At 44.2% G+C, this 19,627-nt stretch overlaps 1 protein-coding gene across 3 annotated transcripts in view; it reads left to right on the top strand.

The window, feature by feature from the left end:
* The window catches only part of HIP1 (huntingtin interacting protein 1), a 159,920-nt gene that overhangs the window by 91,683 nt on the left and 48,610 nt on the right, over positions 1 to 19,627 (top strand). For all 3 annotated transcript variants that reach the window (XR_008530502.1, XM_054589744.1, XM_054589745.1), the window contains exons 2-5: positions 5,783 to 5,846; positions 9,106 to 9,248; positions 9,501 to 9,557; positions 17,827 to 17,907. Coding sequence is in view for 2 of the 3 variants with exons in the window: in XM_054589744.1 (XP_054445719.1) it covers positions 5,783 to 5,846; positions 9,106 to 9,248; positions 9,501 to 9,557; positions 17,827 to 17,907 (345 nt within the window). In the remaining variant the exon portion in view is untranslated. The remainder of the gene's footprint in view (positions 1 to 5,782; positions 5,847 to 9,105; positions 9,249 to 9,500; positions 9,558 to 17,826; positions 17,908 to 19,627) is intronic.

The following is a 19,627-nucleotide window of genomic DNA, read 5'->3' as shown; positions in this document are numbered from 1 at the left end:
TTCAGGTCCTGCATCCATCCGAGTCTAAATCACTTTCTTTTCCAAGTGGTCTAATTTGTCAACTTCCCTTATAGGAAGCCTAAAACTGAACGGTGTCTTTACTTGTGAATTGATCTGCATAGTGAATTGGAGCGCCCCACCCCCACCCCCCGCCATTCTGAGTACTATACTCCTTTTAATTCATAAGGTCTCAGACTTGCATTTTGATCAGCCATATCAAAATGTTGCTTATATCAAGTTAGCAGCCAAGTAAAACACAATTGTTTTCACAAGTTCTGTGAGGCATCTTTGCCCTGTGCCAGTGAGTTTAGATGTAAATGTAGGAAACTTCCTTTATACCTACGGGAATGCATCTTGTGACGTTTCACCCATTTTTCCAGCCTGTGGAAATCTTGTGGGTTCTGACTCTGGTTCGGTTTTGTGGTGTGCAGGGCCCTGTCCCGCGTGGGGATCGAGATCCAGTGCTCAAGTCACAGGGCCGCGCTGCAGGCCTGAGTCCTGCTCCATGCTGGCTGGTGGAGTGGTCGCGGGCAATTTATTAGCCTTTCTCAGCCTTGATTTCTTTATTTGTAAAATTGAGCTCATTAGTAGTAATACTCATCTACTCATAGGATGTAGAGTTATAATCTTTAATGAGATAATTCATACAAAATGTTTATTAACACAGAGCCTGGTAGTAAACACCCATTAGCTGCTGTTTCCTTGGTGGTTATAACCGCTGCTACTGCTAGTTCATTTCCTCATTCTTTTTTAAATGGCCATTTCTCCCCAAATCCTCCTGGCCTCATTGTTCTTAGCTTCTGATGTCTCCATGCTGTGCTTCTGTTCTCCCACTTGTGTAGGTGCTAAACCTCTGCCGCACCTCGGATGCTTCCTTCTGCTGAATCCCCTGTTAATGGGAGCTCCTACCTTATATAGGGTTCCTAACATTTTCCCTTCTATCATTTTGGTTGAAGCCTTTATTCTTTCACATCTGTTTGCTGTTAATACCTCCCTACCTCCAGGCTCTGCCCTCCTTTACTCCAGCTCTCACACTGCTGCTGGCCAGACTTCCTCCACTGCTTCTGTCTTTTCCTGCCCCCTTGAAACCCACTGGCTTTCCACACCCAGCACCACCTCTCTCTCTGGCTTCATCCCCTTCCTCCCTTAGATGCTGCCCTCCAGCCAAAGCTGCCTGCCTGCTCCAGGCCTTGCCGCTCTGCTGCCTTTCCTTGTTGTGCCTCCTCAGCCTGGAGGGTCTGTCCTCCATGTCTCTGATGTAGACCCAGCCCCTGCAAGCTCTTCCATGGTTCAGGGCTCTGCTTGTACATCCAGTTGGCCACAGCTGGAAGTGAATATAGTATGACCTTGGGCAAGTGGCTTAGCCTTTCTGTCCAATCATAAGGTGCCCCCGAGTTTGCATGCAACACAAATACAAGAAGTAGGTAAATTGCAGGGGACAACAGCACCTGGGACAAGTTATCTATCCCTCTCTTCCTCTGAGAAGTCTTTCCTGAGCAGCATCACCATTTCAAGGGGTTTCTCCGTCCTTAAACATTTAGAGCACAGAACATTTCCAACTTACAGCCCCCTCTCGCCCCCCGCCCCTCCCCACCCTGACACAGAGTCTATAGATACAAAGTCATGGTATTTTACTGCTTAAAGGAATTTTCAGGATTTTTGTTTTTTATTTTTTGTGAGCAAGGCCAAAATGACCACAAGCTTGGGCACTTGGGTTGATTAATATAAACAAATATTTGTGGATAAGTGTAAATTCCACCCATCAGAGGTCCTCCCTCAAGGCTCTGATGTGATTTCTAGAATATTCCACCAACATGGGTTTTCTCGTCTTCCTCCCTGCCTGCACTGCTGTCTCTACCAGTCCCACTAGAATTTGGCCACATCCAATTCAGCACCTTATTGGATTTGGGTCTCTTGTCATTTTACATGTTTACGTTCCTCATAATTTCTTACGGAATGCAGGCAACCTTTAAGGGCTCAGCAAAAGTAGTGACTTTGCTTAGAGCTCCGTCTGCAGCCAGGATCCCCTCATTGTCCCGGATCCAGGAGAGAATCATAGTTTAAACCGCCATAAGTACCCGAGGAAATCTGAAGGAAAGTGAATGGCCTGGGATGGCCCTGGAAGCAGAGGCTGAGGAACAGGGCCCAAGTAAGGATCTGTTAAGAGGAAGCTGGAAGCACTCGGCCTCCATAGGACACATGAACTGCTTCACTGAGTGAGAAATGTTTGGGGAATGAACTACTCACTTCTCTCTTGTAGCACCTCTCATGTGAGATTGCTTCTCAGTAGAGCCTCATATTGGGTGCTACAGGGAGGAGGGAAGGAAGCGTCTGCACTCTCCTGGACCTCAGGAGGACCCAGCCTCAGGGGGAAAGAACACTGTATCCATCCCCTGGGGCTGCCATAACAAGTGACTACAAATTGGGTGGTTTAAAACAACAGAAATGTGTTCTCTGGCAGTTATGGAGGCTAGAAGTCCACAATCAAGGTGTCCGCAAGGCCGTGCTCCCTGTGAAGGCTCCGGGAAGCACCCTTCCGTGCCTCCCCCAGCTTCTGGCGGTTGTGGTCATCCTTGCTGTTCCTCGGCTTGTAAACACATCACTCACATCTCTACCTCCATCTTCACATGGCCTCTTTCAAAATTATTATTATTTTACTCTCCAATTAAAGCTTGTATTCAATATTATTTTGTATTCACATGCTCTTATGAGGACATCAGTCATACTTGATTTAGGGCCCACCCTAATCCAGTATGACCTCATCTTAGCTGATTACATCTGCAAAAACCCTGTTTCCAAATGAGATGACATTCATAGGTAATGGGGGACTTGGACTTGAACATATCTTTTTGGGGGTGGGACACAATTCAACCCACAGCAGAGCTTATGCTGTTAAAAAGTTGAGTCTCGTAGGGAGAAAAAGGCAGAAAAGTGGGCTTAACACATCCAAACATTATATAAACCAGATATAAAAGAACATATTTTGGTAAAGCCTAGAAATAACCTATTTTATACTGTATATACACCTATACGAGGTCTGTCCAGAAGGTGTCTAACCCTGTAATATGAAAAAGAGACATATTTTTTATTGAAGAAGATACAAGAAACACTGTACATAGGACAATGACGCCTCAGCCCTCTTTGGAGTTGGCACTTTGGGACCTCACACAGTTCTTCCAGGTGCCATCCACTGCCCCATTATATTTTCCTGAATTTCATCAACAGTCTGAAATCTCTTCCCTTTCAAAGGAGATTTCAATTTGGGGGAAAGGCAGACATCACAGGGGCCAAATTTGGGCTGTAGCGGGGCTGAGTCACCTGGGTGATTTGAGGTTTCGCCAGAAAATTCTGTATGAGACGTGAAGCATGGGTGGGTGCGCTGTCGTGATGAAGCTGCCAATCACCAGCTGCCCATGGCTGCAGCCTTCTGAGTCATCTAAATAGTTTCCACAGAGGAATGTTCAAGCTTAATGCAAAATTTGATGCAGATTCGTTGCTCTAATTGCTCACACATTTTGAAGGAGGTGGCCACACGGTACACACGCTCACTCAGTGGTATCTACACCCCACTGACTAGTACAGTGAAGTTGTCATTGTTCACACATGCACATTCCTGTCCACTCTCCTTGGCTGCCAGGTTACATCGAGGTCACTCAACTCGTTCTTGTTATATTAACAATGGCTGGAATTTTTCAGGACATACCTCGTCATATGTACATGTACTTATGTATGTACTTTTTCCATATAAAGACTCAAATGTGAAAAAACAATAAAACATTTAGAAGAAAATATAAGTCTACCAGGGGTAGAAGAAACCTTAAATAAACAGAAGTTTAAGATAAGATGGGCATACTTAACTATGTAAGGCAATCAACAATCATAGCTTATAAGACCAGGAAATACAAATTAAGATAGTGATCAAATGTCACTACACCCATGAGACCAACAAAACAATAAGAAGCAATAACCCCTGTTGTTGGTGGGGATGCTTTTACACATTGTCAGTGGAAAAGGGAACTGTTAGAGCGAGATGGCAACCTTATTTGTATCCTGATTTGAATGACTGCAAAAAAGCTTTTTTGTTTTGATACAATAGGGAAATGTGAGCAACAACTAACCATTTAATGGTATTAAGGAATTGCCTTTAAAATGTTCGGTGTGATTTATAGTGTTTTGGTTAATTTTTGAAGAGTCCTTTTTTTAAATTTTTCTTAGAGAATACTGAATATTTACTGTTAAAATGATGTTATGTCTGGGAATCTACTTCAGATAATCCAGTGAGCAAGGGGGTGAGTGGCTGACAGTATAAAGCAGGCGTATACACACTGCAGGCACAGCCAAATCTAGAATCCAGACCACCTCCTGGTTTTTCAGTTAAGTTTTATTGGAACACAGCCACACCCATTCAGTTACATTTTTTTTTTTTTTTTTTAGTATCACTGGGGCTGCTTCCGCACAACACCAGCGGAGTTGAACAGTTGCATCAGAGGCCATGCGGCCTGCAGAGCCTAAAATATTTACACAGAGAATCTTTGCAACCCCTTGTCCATAAAGAAGCATGTTTGGCTAAAAGTTTGTAAAGGTTGATTCGGGGGACTGACAATATGAGGGCCTCTTATACTAGTCTTCCTACTTATCTGTTTTGGGACTTTTCCATAATGAAAAGTTAAAAACAACAACAGCAAACTTTGACCTAGCTATTTCATTCCTAGAACTCTATCCCTTGGAAATAAAAACTTCAATTAATAAGGATATCTGTATAAGAATGTTTACTAAAATAGTTTACGGTGATTTAAAAAAACCCTGAAAATAAATTGCCTTCCAACATGGGGATGCTTGTGTAAATCACCTCCACCCACACCGTGCAATATGATGTCTTTTTAAAGAATGAACTAGAGTTTTGCCTTTCTGCTTGGTGAATTTTTCATGAGATATTTTCAAGTGAGAAAAAACACAATGTAAGAAAAAGTCTGTGTGTGACAGTCCAATTTTTGTAGAACAGTGGCAAAATTAACCCCTTCGAGGGATGGTGCATAACAGGTGGTTAACATGGGTTGGGGTAGAATGACGCCTGTTTAAAGGAAACAAAGCAAAACAAAAAAAAGGAATAACCTATACTTAAAAAAACATGATTCTGTGTTGTGTTTCTATAAGTTATATTCATATGTATATGTGCTTTGCTAAATTAAAAAGGGTTATGCTTTTTAAAATAACTGGAAAGGAGTACATATTTTTAATGCCCTTTGATGTAAGTAAGGAAATAAAAGGGAATTTGGTTAGGAGTTGGAAAGTGCCCAAGAATGAGAAAAGAAGAGACAAGAGCGACCTGGGCCAGCTAGAGAAGGCTGTGTGGAAGGTTCTGGCGGTGAGAGGGGTGGCTTGATGGTCTGTGGGCCTCAGTCACTCCCTCATCTCCGCGCCTCTTCCTCCTCCTCCCAGAGAAATAATGTTTCCCTGGGGGATGAAAAAGCATCCCTTTGTGCAGGCTTTAATTGCCATGTTGTTGTGCCAAGTGAATGAGTGGCAGGCGGGCGCAGCAGCTGGGCACAGCCAATGCCAGGCAGCAAAGCCCACTGCCTTAGGGCACACTGGGCCAGCTGGCCTGGGAGCACTGCCCACCTCTGCCCCCCGGCGGGGGCCAAGCACTGGGACAGTGGGGCAGAAGGGTCTGTGGCGAGGGAGAGAGGAGTCGTTGGAGGGAGAGGAAGGGAGGGTCTCAGCCACTCTCAGAAGCTTATTCATCTCATCCTCCCTTTCCCTTCCCCTCCCTCTTGTTTTTCAGACTGTCAGCATCAATAAGGCCATTAATACGCAGGAAGTGGCTGTAAAGGAAAAACACGCCAGAAATATCCTTTTGGATGTTGCTTGGAAGACCAACCCTGAGGGGAGTCAAACTGTGGGGACTGAGGTCGGGGTGAAGTGTCCTCGCGCAGCTGCAGGAAGGGGAACCCCCACGCAGGCCAGGCCCCTGCAGGGCTGAGCAGTGTCGGTTGGCAGCAGCTGGCCGCAGAGACCAAGGCTCCCAGGCCAAGGCCCATTAGGATGTAAGGCACCAAGGTGTCAATGTAGCCCAGTCCTTCGAGCTTTTCCAAAGATCCCGCTCCCCGCCCAGGACTTCCGCTTTTCAGACTGCCAGGTCCTTTCTTTTGAGATGCTTCCTCGGGACATCAGAGGGATTTTCTCTCTCTCTCTCTCTCTCTCTTTTTTTAAAAACATCACTTGAGGATGTGTTTCTTGATTTTAGGGAGAGAAAGGGAGAAAAACATCAATTGGTTGCCTCCTGTATGTGCCCCAACTGGGAATTGAATCTGCAACCTTTTTTTGGCATACAGGACGACGCTCCAACCAACCCAGCCTCATGGGCAGGGCTACCAGAGGGGTTTTCACCTGTACCATCAAATTACTCCAGGTCCTGCACTTTGCCTATAGTGCCGCACTGACCTCCCCTTGGGGTACATGATCATCTTCCCTTGTCTGAGCACAAAAGCAAAACAAAGGCCTCAGTTAGAGTGGTTGGCCTTAAACCAACAAGGGTTCACCGTAAGCCAGAAGGGGAGGAGACTGGGACCTCAAGGTGGTCTAGGGAACCGGTGCCTTGACGGTTTTCACCACATTGAGTTGGCAGAGGCCCCAGATGACCACCGTCATGGATCTGTGGCTTTGGAGAGAAGTGCAGGCAGTACTACGGATCCCTGAGGGTCTGCCCTGAGGTATAGAGCCCAGGAACTGGAGGGCGGAGTCCCCAAAGCCTAAGGAGGGGCTGCCAGTGGGGTTGAGCCCTCATCTGTGTGTGTGCCAGGGGTGGAGCAGGGCACCCGTCAGGGCAAGTGGAGGCTGGGCTTCCGTCTGGGATGGGCAGCTCCTTCTTGCCTGGGCTCGTCATGGTGGTTGCACCACAGCCAGTCAGTTTGTCTTGACACCATCCCACCTCGGCCCCTGGAGGAGACACTCTAGCTTATAGGCCCAGAACTGGCAGGCCGGCAGGAAATGTTGCTAACAGCATGTACTCCTCTTCACAGGGGTGGAAACAGCTTGTCTTTAGTGGGAAGATACTTTGTTTGGAATTGGGGCTTTGCTGTGTCTTGGGGGCTGTAGAGCCTCTCCCTGGTACCCCAGAAGCCTGCCCGGCAGTCAGCCAGCCAGACCTTGCCCTTTTATTCCCAGAAAGACATAGTCCCTTTGTTTAACTGCATCAAGAAAACCAAACCAAGAAAAATCCATTTGATTTTCTCAGAATTACCTAGTTCTGACCCCTACCTGCTAAGAATTTGTGAGATCAGTCTGATGCAAGATACGAAGTAAGAAAGAGACAGTCGTCATAGGCCAGTGTGTTCCTCTGGGGGGGGGATTGGCACAGAGAGGACCAGGAGGCCATGTGGGGCAAAGAAGGGGTACTGGAGGAAGGGTCCGGGACCCCACCCCCAGAGCTCTCTGGCTCGCTCTGGACTCATGGGGCCTCCATGAGCCTTAGACCCCTTATCTGTCAGATGGAAGACTTGGTTGAAGAAGATGTCAAAGGTCTCATGTTCCAGCTCTAACACTCTGTGCCTCTCTCTGATTCTCCATTTTTAAGTGGAGGAATGTTGGAAAGATCAACTCTTTACAGTAGGGTTTTAAAGCCTAATTAATGATATCACAGAACATTTGTTCTTTATTCCTTTAAAGAGCATCAGCCGCCCTAGTGCTTTTGACTTGAGAAATACTGTTTACACGTTCACTTATCCCAGGCGCCTAACTGGTGAACAGGTGGCCCCCTCCCCACAACCACCATGGTATCTGCTCCTGGAGGGCTGGGGACTGAGTCTTATTTTTCTTTGTATCCCTGTGTGCCTTTAACAGTGCCTGACACATAATAGGTACTTTAAAGTGCTTATATAATAAAAGAAAGACAGAAAGGTCTTGCCTCTTTCAAAGTCGGAGTGTCCAGCTAGCTCCACACCTGCTCCTGTTTCTGTTTGGGCAAACTGCCCCCAGGCAGGGCAACTACAGTCAGTGCGAGAGAGAAGGCATCGCGTGAGAGGGAAAGGTGCTCCCCGTCCCTCCTCTTGGCTTTTTTTCTAATCTAAGGGGCTGTGTTTTAGGTGAAAACATAAGCTATGTCAGAAATCCAACACCAAAAGCCGATTTCAGCTTCCGGACCCAAAAGTCTACATGCAAGCCCACCCAGCTCACCATGCAAATTTCAGGCCCAGGAAGGAACTTTATGACACATTCTAGCTCAGGATAAAAACAACACGTCTGGATGAGTCATATGGTTTGTGACCTGAGGCAAGTTTTTCTGTCCTAAAGGGCACCGTGCTTCTTACCTGAGCCTTGATAAAGAACCTAACGTTCTGAGCAAAGAGGTATACTTGGGGTTGATGGTGTCCAGTTATTGGGTGTGTGAGGCCTGTTTAAACAGACAATGACAAAAGAAATGTGGGCACCCTCTACTTACCCCCAAAAGGGTTCACTATCTACCGAGGTCTGGAGTGCTAACTTAAAGCATAGGAGGCCAAATGGGCATTTATTACACACGTACCATGGCGGGTGGTCCCTGGGGAGTGGGTACCCTTTGGAATTGAATCGGGAGGAAGTGGCCCCAGGATTCCGCATACAGGGAGCTCAAGGCGTTAGGGGACGAAAGCACCCTTGAACAAGGCCAGAAAGGTTTACAGAAGAGTGGGGTGTTAGGGAAAAGACATCTTGCAGGAAGACTGCTGCCTCCAGGGCAAGAGCAGAGTGCCCAGTGGAGAGGAGCTGGGTGCCGCCAACCAGACCCCCCTCCCTTGGAAGGCCTGCCAGGACCGCTGCTGGCCCGGGGGGCGCTCGTGTGAGTTAGAAAAAGACACCCCTCTCAAAAGACATTTCCATCTCTGGGAAAATGATCTAACAAAATGTATTTCCTTAGAACGAGACACTTTATTTCCATCTGTCAAAAAATTGCCTGGATAAATGTACAGATCTGTGGTGTCTTAGTTATAAGCAGTGTCCCCTCCTAGGTCGGGCCACCGCCCTGAGCAATTACACAACCCTCCGAGGTAGCCTGTTACAGGCTTGACCACAAGGATTGGCCGGTGGCCTGAGGCAGGGCCTGTGCCTTTGTTTTCCATGACCCTCCCTCACCGTGCATACTGGGCACCCACCATGAGAAAGGGGCGCAGACCTTTTGGTCTGTGGTCAACCGGCTGCCCCTCTCCAGCAACGCTGTGCTCTGCTGGAAGTTCTGCCATGTGTTCCACAAACTCCTCCGGGATGGGCACCCAAACGTGCGTACCTGGGGCTGCGGGGGATGGGCAGAGGGCAGGGACCCACGTGGGGAGCGCGTGATCGCCTGGGCCACAGAGGCTGCTGCCCCGCTCCTGCACGGAGCGGGGCAGCTGGCCTTTCTCCTGGCCTTTGGGTTACTGACTAAAGGTGGGGTTGTCCCTCTCTGATCAGCCTCTCCGTCCCACCTGAGACCCATCCTTTACCATCATCTGTGTCCTCCCTTGTCATCGGCGGTTCTCCTCCCTCCCCAGGTCCTGAAGGACTCTCTGAGATACAAAAATGAGCTGGGCGACATGAGCAGGATGTGGGTGAGTTTGGAGCTTTGCACAAGGGCTACTTGTGCCTCCTGTTCTTCCCCAGAGGCCACAGAACAGGGACTGTGGAATGGAACAAATTCATCTCTTTCAACTCGTTTAGGATTTCTCTCAGCATCAGGGAGGGCTCAGGGGTGCCCCCCAATAGTACCATGATACCCACAGTCTTACCTGGGGTTCCAGGAAGCCGCAGGGAAGTTCAAGAGCCTGGGAGCTGCTTCTACCAATGGAACCTTAGGTCACAGTGTCCTCCAGGCATTGGGGTTCCCCCAGCAGTGACACTGCCACAGTTCCCACCTCTTTTTTTTAACTGGTCCTATTGGGGTCACAGTACATTGAGAACTAGCATTCCCACTTCTTAATGCCAGTGCCTTTTCTGTCTAGGGATTCAGTGCCTTAGGATGAGGGAGGGGGTCGGTGACAGCATCAGAATCGATTGAAAAGAGTGTTTTTATGCACACACACCAGAATTCCTCTAGAATCATATCCAGTGGGTGTATGTATGGACGAGAGGTGATCTGCATTTTGAAGAAATCTCCCAGGTTGATTCTGATGTGTCCCTTTGCCCTCACTGGGTGAGAACTACTACGTTAGCTCCTGCCTTCAAAGTCTCACCTGTATCTGTGCACTCACACAATGTTCGCAGTTATGTGGTCCAGGCTACCCATTACAGGTGAGGCCCAGAGAGGGAAGCGGCTTTTCCGAGGCACAAGGCCAGTTCAACTGAACAACGCTGAGAGTTGTCCCCAAACCTTCCAGCGGGATACTAGAGAGCTTTCTGTTATATCCCTAAACATGTAGAGCTTAGGTCTTTTTCCTTTTTGTTACAATTTGCCTGGTATGTCTTTTTCCATCCTTTTATTTTTGACTTTTCTACATTCGTATGTCTTAAAAATAACACTTGTAAACAGCAATTAGTTGGATTTTGTTGATTTATTAAAGATGGCAGTCTTTGTCTTTTAAATGTGCATTTGCTGAATTTACATTCACTGTAATGCGTGATATGTTTAGATTTATATCTCCATCTTATTTTGTGCTCTTTGTTCCATCTTTTTCTGTTTCCCTCACTTTGTCCTCTATTGGATTGACTATTTTTTTTCTCATTCCATTTTTCTGTAATTGCTGGTTGGGAGGGTAAAAAACCCTCTGCTTTTATATTTTATTTTTTGGGATGTTATCTAGTAATTACAAAATGCATGTTTAGTTTATCAAGGTCTAAAATTCATATCTTTATCTGTTTCCTGTATGACACAATGACCTTAGAATATTTTAACTCCATTTACTCCTCAACTTATATGTTATTGTCATGTATTTTAATTTTGGTTATTTGTTTCTTTTTAAATGCTGTAAGATACTGGGTTGGCCAAAAAGTCTGTATCGTTTTTTCCATAAAATAAAAAACACATTTTTCATTTTCACCAATAAATTTATTGATTTGGGTATTTTAAGTATGTCAGCTATCTCTTGCTATTGGTTTCTAGTGGTTAGAGGCCAGGGGGGCTGCTAAACATCTTCCAATGCATAAGACAGCCCTGCAGCAAACAATTATTTGGCCAAAGTATCAATAGTACCAAGAAACTTTGCAAACCACTTTTGACATGTTCAGTCAGTCACAGCACCTTCTCCATACATTGCACAAATCTTTTCTTGCATTTCAGTTGTGTTTTTACCTTTCTTGAAATAATAAAGAATAATATGCCCAAAATGTTGCATAGTTTCTTCCCTCTTCAATGTTAAAATGGCTGCACAAAAATTCAGCAGTTTTGATAAGTGTTTTGTTTTTTTTTAATGCACACTGATAGACAGCTGTCACAATACAACCTAACAAAATTGTTTTGAATGAAATTCAAGACAACTAAGCGCTACTAGAGCCATCATATGGAAAAAATTAAATGAACTCTTTGGCCAACCCAATATTTCATTTTAATTCTTTTATTCTGTGTTTTTCATTTCTTCTTATATCTCATATCCACCACCTGAGATCACTTCCTTTCTGCCTGAATTATTTCCTTTAGTGAAAGTCTTTTAGTGGCCAAAAACCATTTTTACTTCTTTGAGAATGTCTTTATTTCACTCTCATTCTTGGAATATATTTTCTCTGGGTTTAGAATCTTGGTATGACAGTTATTTTCTCTCATCACATGGAAGATATTATTCAAGCTATCTTTCCACTGACTTCCAGATTTATTTTCATGAAGTCTGCTGTCAGGCTCACCGTTACCCCTTTGAAGCTAATCTGTCTTTTTTATCTGGCCATTTTAAAGATCTTAGTGCATGTCTAGGTGGGACTCTTTGGACTTCTTAAATCTGTGGGTTAGTATCTTTCATTACCTATGAAAAATTCTCATTGTCTCTTCAAATATTGTCTTTGCTCTTCCATTCCGTCTTCTCCTCTGACTCTTTAGTTAGAAGTATGTTAGACTTTCTCACTTTATCCCCCCTCTCACTTTAAACTGCTATTTCATTTCTTCTACCCTTTTGTTGCTCTACTTCCTTCTGTATTAATTTTATTAGATCTCACTTTCAGTTTACTTGTTACCTCTTCAACTGGCTCTAATCTGAGTGGCATTCTTTTTAATCTCTTGTGTTTAGCATGTATTTTGACTGGTCTCTTATTTATTTAGACATACTACACATAATGGTTTCATATATAATTTTTTTATGCTTCCATTATCTAAAGCCCTTAAGAGATCTGTTTCTTGCATCTGTTGTTTTTGGCCAGTTTTGCTCATGCTATGTAGTTTCTTTATGTGCTTAGTTATTTCTTACTGTGAGCTGCTCATTTCCCTTAAAATTTTTTTCGTGGGAATTTTTTGGAGTCTGTAATGAAGGCAGGTTCCTCCAGAGATCCATTACGGATCCCTTTGCTTCGGTAGGGATCACTCTAAATCCTCAGCTTAAGGTTTTTTGAATTTTAGGCAGAGCCCCTTGAGAACTAGCTCATGGGTCCAATTCTCAGCAGCCGTATTTTTCCCCCCTCTGATCACAACAGTGGTCTGAGGCAGCAGATTTTCTTTGTCGTCCTCAGGGAGGACTCCTTCAGTGTAGGAGCACAGATGTGTGCTATTCCTGGTTTACCCTTAGTTACCCTGAACCAAGGAGGCAGCCTTTTGGCTCCTCTACTGGACTCTTCAACTTCGGCAGACCAGAGCCCTACCTCCTGTTTACCACCTGGCCCTTGAGGCCCAGAAAATCAAAGCTCAGGTTCACTTGGTCTGGCAAAGTCCCCTTTCCCCCCAACACCATTACCCCAGTGTTCCATTTACTCTGCGAGAATCTGTGTTTACTCAGTCCCTGGCCTGAGGATTCCTTGCTCTCTTGTTAGTTCATTAATGCCTTCAAAACTCTTTTAAAAATGTTTTCCCAGTATTGCCTGTTTTCAGTGGGAAGGTCAACCCAGGCAGCTAGCCTGCCTTGTTATCCAAAATAGAATTCCTTTAGGTCTTTTCTCCTGTGTAGCCTATCTCTCCCATTTGCCTAAGAATTTCTGAGGTTAGAAACCTCTTTTACTCTACTGTTTATTTTTTTTAATTAAGACTTTTTTTTTTTTTACAGCAGTTTTCGGTTCACAGCAAAAATGACTGGACTATACAGAGATTTCCCATATAGCCCTTCCCACTCCAACAGACACAGCCCTCCCCTGTGTCAAAATCCCGCACCAGAGTGATACATTTGTCACAATCAATGAACTTATATCAATACATCATAATCACCCAAAATTTATAGTTTATATTACATTTCATGGTGTTGTATATTCTATGGGCTTGGGGAAAGGTATAATGACATCCATGATTGCAGAGTCATCCAGAGTGTTTTTACTGACTTAAAAAATCTTCTGTACAACCCCCGTTTATCCCATCCCACCCTCTGCCCGCAACCCCTGGCAACCACTGATCTTTTTTATTGTGTAAGGCTTTGCCTTTCCTAGAATGTCATATAGTTGGAATCTAAAGAAGGTAGCCTTTTCAGATTGGCTTTTTTCACTTGATAATAAACACTTCAGTTTCCTCCATGTCTTTTCATGACTTGATAGTTCATTTCTTTTTAACACTCAATAATACTCCATTTTCAGGATGTACCACAATTGATTTCTCTATTCCCCTACTGAAGGGCATCTTGGTTGCTTCCAATTTGGGGCATAGATGAATAAAGCTGCAATAACCATCCATGTGTAGATTTTTGAGCAGAAATAAGTTTTCTACTCCTTTGGGTAAAAATCAAGGAGCACCATTGCTGAATCATATGGTAAGCGTATGCTTAGTTCTGCTAGAAACTGCCAAATTGTCTTCCAAAGTGGCTATACCACTTTGCATCCCCACCAGCAATGAATGAGAGTTCCTTTTGCTTCCTGTACTTACCAGCCTTTGGTGTTCCCAGTGTTCTGGATTTTGGCCATTCTAACAGGTGTGTAGTGGTGTCTAATTTTTTTGATTTGCATTTCCCTGGTGACTTATGATATGGAGCTTATTTTTATGCTTATTTGCCATCTTATTTTTGGCCCATTTTTAAATTGGGTTGTTTGTTTTCTTATTATTGAGCTCTAAGGGTTTTTTGTGTATTTTGGATGGTAGCCCTTTATCAGGTGTACCTTTTGCGAACATTTCCCCCTAGTTTATGGCTTATCTACTTATACTCTTGATGCTGTCCTTTGCAGAGCAAAAGTTTTTAATTTTAATGAAGTCCAGCTTATCAGTTACTTTTCTAGTGGATCATGTGTTTGGTGCTCTAAGAAATCATCACCAACTTCTGGCCAAGATGGAGGTTTAGGTAGATACACTTTGCCTACTTGCACATCCAGAAGAAGGACAACAACCAATTTTAAAACAAAAAATAACCAGAACTGCCAGAAAATCAAACTGTATGGAAGTCTAACAACCAAGGAGTTAAAGAAGAAACATTCATCCAGACCAGTAGGAGGGGCGGAGACAGGCAGCCAGGGCAGACAGGATGCGCGGCAAGGATGCAGCTGGTGGACCGGGCTTTTATTTAGTCCCACATTTGTGTGGGGATAAACCATGGGAAACAACTGGGAAGCGAGATAGACTGCGCAACCCAGGGTTCCAGTGCGGGAAAAGAAAGCCTCAAAACCTCTGGTTCTAATAACCTGTGGGGGGTTGTAACAGCAGGAGCAACTACCAGCCTCACGGGAGAGTTGTTTGGAGGGGCCCACAGGGTCCTAGAACGTACACAAACCCACCCACCGGAAAATCAGCACTCGAAGGGCCCAATTTGCTTGTAGGTAGTGGGGGAAGTGACTGAAAGTGGGGCAAAAGCCAGTGAGCAGCATTGTTCTCTCTCTGATCCCTTTCCCACATATAGCACCACAACACAGCCAAATGGGTTGCTCTGCCCTGGCGAATACTAAAGGCTCCGCCCCTTACAACATAACAGGTGCTCCAAGACAAAGAATTATAGCCCAAATGAAAGAACAGATCAAAACTCCAGTAAAAGAATCAAGTGACAAGGAGATTGCCAACCTGTCAGATGCAGAGTTCAAAACACCAGTAATCAGGATGCTCACAGAAATGAGTATGGCCACAAAATAGAGGAAGAAGTAAAGGCTATTCAGAGTAAAATAAAGAAAAATATACAGGGAACCAAGAGTGAAGGGAAGGAAACAGGAACTCAAATCAATGATCTGGAGCAGAAGGAAGAAATAAATATTCAACTGGAACAGAATGAAGAAATAAGAATTCGAAAAAATGAGGAGAGGCTTAGAAAGCTCTGGGACAACTTTAAACATTCTAACATCCAAATCATAGGGGTGACAGAAGGAGAAGAGGAAGAGCAAGAAATTGAAAACTTATCTGAAAAACAATGAAGGAGAACTTCCCCAATCTGGCAAAGGAAATAGACTTCCAGGAGAACCAGGAAGCTCAGAGAGTCCCAAAGAACTTGGACCCAAGGAAGCACCCACCAAGGCACATCATAATTAAGTTACCCAAGATTAAAGATAGGGAGAGAATCTTAGAAGGTGCAATAGAAAAGCAGAGAGTTACCTACAAAGGAGTTCCCATAAGGCTATCAGCTGGTTTCTCGAAATCCTACGGACAAGAAGGGGCTGGAAAGAAGTATACAAAGTCATGAAAGGCAAGGACCTACATCCAAGATTACCCTGTCCAGTTAGTTTTCAGCTAACAGTGCAAGATATTCGATTACCTGGAGTGTGAGCTCAACCTCTTCCAACCTCTTCAAAGCAAGCAAAGCTGTCATTTAGAATGGAAGGGCAGATAAAGTGCCTCCCAGATAAGGTAAAGTTAACAGAGTTCATCATCACTAAGCCCTTATTATATGAAATGTTAAAGGGACTTATCTAAGAAAAAGAAGATCAAAACTATGAATAGTAAAATGACAACAAACTCAGAACTATCAACAGCTGAACCTAAGAAACAAAAAGTAAGCAAACAACTAGAACAGGAACAGAATAACAGAAATGGAGATCACATGGAGGGTTATCAGTGGTGGGGGGAAGAATGGAGGGAGAAGGTACGGGGAATAAGAAGCATAAATGGTAGGTACAAAATAGACAGGGGGAGGTTAAGAATAGTATAGGAAATGGAGAAGCCAAAGAACTTCTATGTACACGTATAGGGACATGAGCTAAGTGGGGGGAAATGCTGATTGGAGGGTGATTGGAGGGTGGAGAGGAAAAAGGGGGAGAAAAAAACTGGCACAACTGTAACAGAATAATCAATAAAATATACTTTAATAAATAATTAATTAAATGGCATCACCATACTCAAAGGTTATCTAGGTTTTCTCCTGTGTTATTTTTAAGAAGCTTTATAGTTTTCTGTTTTACACTTCAGTCAATGATCCGTTCATCTTTTACTTTTTGATCCTGTGCATTTTCATGTAAAGGATAGTTGTCTCTGATGGTGAGAATAGCTTAGCTTCTTTTTTTTTGCTTTCCAGTACTTTCCAATTTGTCTCTAATAAACAAGTATAATGTAAAAATCAATATGATTATGAATTTTCATAGAAAATTAATACATTATGAAACACTCGTCTCTGGCATTTGGTATTTTTAACCTCTGATTGCTCAACTCCCTTTGGTGCTGTTTGAGGCATGTTTCAACAGGATCTCGTTAGGATATAGATGCAATTAAAAAAAAACAAAAGTAAACTCTCATGTGGGAGCCACAACTATTCAACTGAAGGGTGGTGTCCCATATACCTTCTCTTTTGTATGTAACTAGGAGTTCCCATCATTACTTTGCTAATCCTAGCTTCCTGCCCAGCACCCAGCACACGGTGCCTAGGCAGGCCCCGAGGGAATGCTGTTCACCTGAAGGATTGATGACATTTCACACCGCAGCCCGCCCCCAACCACGTATAATACTACAGATGCTCTCAGTCCCGTGGAGTCCAACTGGAGGAGGTGTTTCTTCTCCTGTGCTTAGGGAGACAGAGGAAAAGAAATAGCACATAGCCAGGCTGTGATTACTAAGAGTAGGAGACTTAGAATTCTTAAATAAGAAGCCCTTGTTCGGAATTTATCCAAGAAAGTCCTCATGTGTGTACATAAGATTAAACTGTACGAATGAACAGTAGGGAGTTGGTTCGATAAATTATGGTACATACTTACAATGTACTGTGTGGTCTGTCACTAAAAATAGTGATACAAAAGGAAATTTAAGGAAATAGAAAATATTGCATTAAGAAAAAAAAGCAAGTTGATTCCATTTTATATTTTAACGTAAAGGTGGAGTACAAAGGATTTTTAGGGCAGGAAAACTACTCCATGTGATATTATAATGTTAATATATGTCCATATACATTTGTCAAAACCCATAGGATACACAATACCAAGAGTGAACTTTAATGTCAGATTTATTTTGGATGATAATGATGCGTCTGTGTAAGTTCCTCAGTGATAACAAATGCCCTACTCTGGGATCCGATGTTGATAGTTGGGGGAGGTTTTATATGTGCAAGGAAGAGAGAGGAAATTTCTATACTTTCTGTTTAATTTGCCATGAGGATAAAATTGCTCTAAAAAGAAAGTTTATTTAAATTGATAAAATGAAAATAAATACCATTTTGTACCCCAGAGTGTTAGCCATGATTATATCTAGAGTCTTTAGATTAAGGGTGATTTGTTTATATAAGTAACTGTCTATATTTTCCAAATTGTCAACAATGGACATTTATTATTTTCATAATCAGAAAAAAAATGTTTTTAAAAATGAAGTTCCGGCTTTAGGTCTTTCAACTCAAATGTGTAGTGTTGACACCCTACTTTCTTTCCTCTTCCTGGAAGGGCCACCTGAGTGAGGGGTATGGACAGCTTTGCAGCATCTACCTCAAACTGCTGAGAACGAAGATAGAGTACCACACCAAAGTGAGTCTTTGCTAACAATTCCGCTCTCTACCGTCGTCCCCACCCCACCCCCCAGCCCCGGCCTCCTCAGCACCTCGCTGGCCTTACTTGTCAGGTCTTTCAGGTAGTAAGAGAGCCTGGCTTCTCAGGGATTATTTATTCCACCTCCCAGCTGTGTGAGAGGGAGCATTTTATAGGGCAACCGTGGTCAGGCCCTGGGATGTGGCCCATGTCTTCTGTACCTTTTGTTCCCCCGTTTTGCATGGAGAAGGAGGAACCCTATCCAGTAGCTTGCCCTATGAAATGTTTTAGAATCACTGACTTCACTATTAATAAAAACAGTTCCTTCCATTTATATAGTGAATTTCCATGCAGAGCCTTCTTTTCATCAGTATATGACTTTAGTCAGTATTTCTTATGTACCTAATGCATGTAAACCTGTGTGGTTGGTACCAAGTAGCATATAAGAATATGTAAAAAGGGTCTGCTCTGTAGGCATTCACAGATTCGTTGGGGAGAGCAGGCTTACACGCTTAAAGCAGCCTGCGTAGTGCAAAGCAGTTAGGCGCGCCTCTGCCTGTGCCCGCGGAGAAGGGCCGGAGACGTTCTGAAATGATTCAGGGCCCAGGGCCGTGGTGTTCAAAAGGACAAGACGAAGGACGCGAGGCTCGTGGTGGCCTTGAAGGATGGGTGTGGCCTACACAGGTGGTGGGGAAGGATGGCACCCGGGGGAGAGAAAACCGCCTGAATTAGGGAGCTGGCAGGAGAAAATGGAGAAGGAAGAAGATTTAAGGGAAAGTAACATAATTTAGTATCTTTTTTAAAAGATTTACTTATTAGAGGGGAAGCAGGGAGGGCTGTGAACTGTGGGGCCTGGGGGCCGACTGTGGCAGACTCTATTTTCCAGAGGTTGCTGCCATAATGTATCCCATTCAAAACACTCTCTTTACAATGTGATTTTGTCATTCCTTCCTCGAGTGGTGTGATCTCTGTCCCCTCTCTTTGAATCTAGGGACCTCTGTGACTACCTCAGCCAATACAGGGCAGTGGAAGGAATGCCTGTGACTTCTGAAGCAAGACCTTAAGGATGCCACACCCCTTTCCCTTGTCCCCTTGGGGAACTCCCCAGGAAGGACTGATGTTTCTCTCACAAACACCACATGTGAGAGAAACATCAGTCAGTTGTGTCTCGCATGTACCTTGATTGGGGTCCAGGCCCTCAAGCCAGGAACGTACCTGGGAATTGAACTGGCAACGTTTTGCTTTGCAGGGCGACACTCAACCAACTCAGCCACACCAGCCCTATTTAGTGTCTTTTATCTCCATTATCTTTTATGAACTTAAGGGGCAGCTTTGATTTATTGAAACCATTCTAGTCTATTAAACCTTTTCTATACATGACTAATCCTCACAATATTACATCCTAGAGAAATGAAACTCACAGAGTGGTTGAACCCCTTACCTGTGTCACGTAGCTTTTCCATGGTATGGTGGAGATTTGAACCTACAGCCCCTGCTGCTCAGCGGCCACCATTAACCAACCCCACCCCCATCCCCTCGCCCCACATCTCATTGATTGCGTGCCAAGGGCCAGAACTAGTAGGCCCTGAAGAGAGAAAGGTGAATAGACTTTGCCCCTGCCTCTGGGAGTCCTAGTTGCGTTGGGAGAGAAGTGGTAAAGGGAGAGGTGATAAACCGCAGTAAAGACGAGAACTGAGAGAAGTGCAGAAGGTGGTACAAA

This window comes from Pteronotus mesoamericanus, unplaced genomic scaffold (genome assembly GCF_021234165.1).
Source record: "Pteronotus mesoamericanus isolate MK-2021 breed Mesoamerican mustached bat unplaced genomic scaffold, CSHL_Meso_final scaffold_167, whole genome shotgun sequence".
NCBI classification, from domain to species: domain Eukaryota; kingdom Metazoa; phylum Chordata; class Mammalia; order Chiroptera; family Mormoopidae; genus Pteronotus; species Pteronotus mesoamericanus.
Note: the sequence above shows the minus strand (reverse complement) of the source record. Positions and strands in the feature narration are given on the sequence as shown.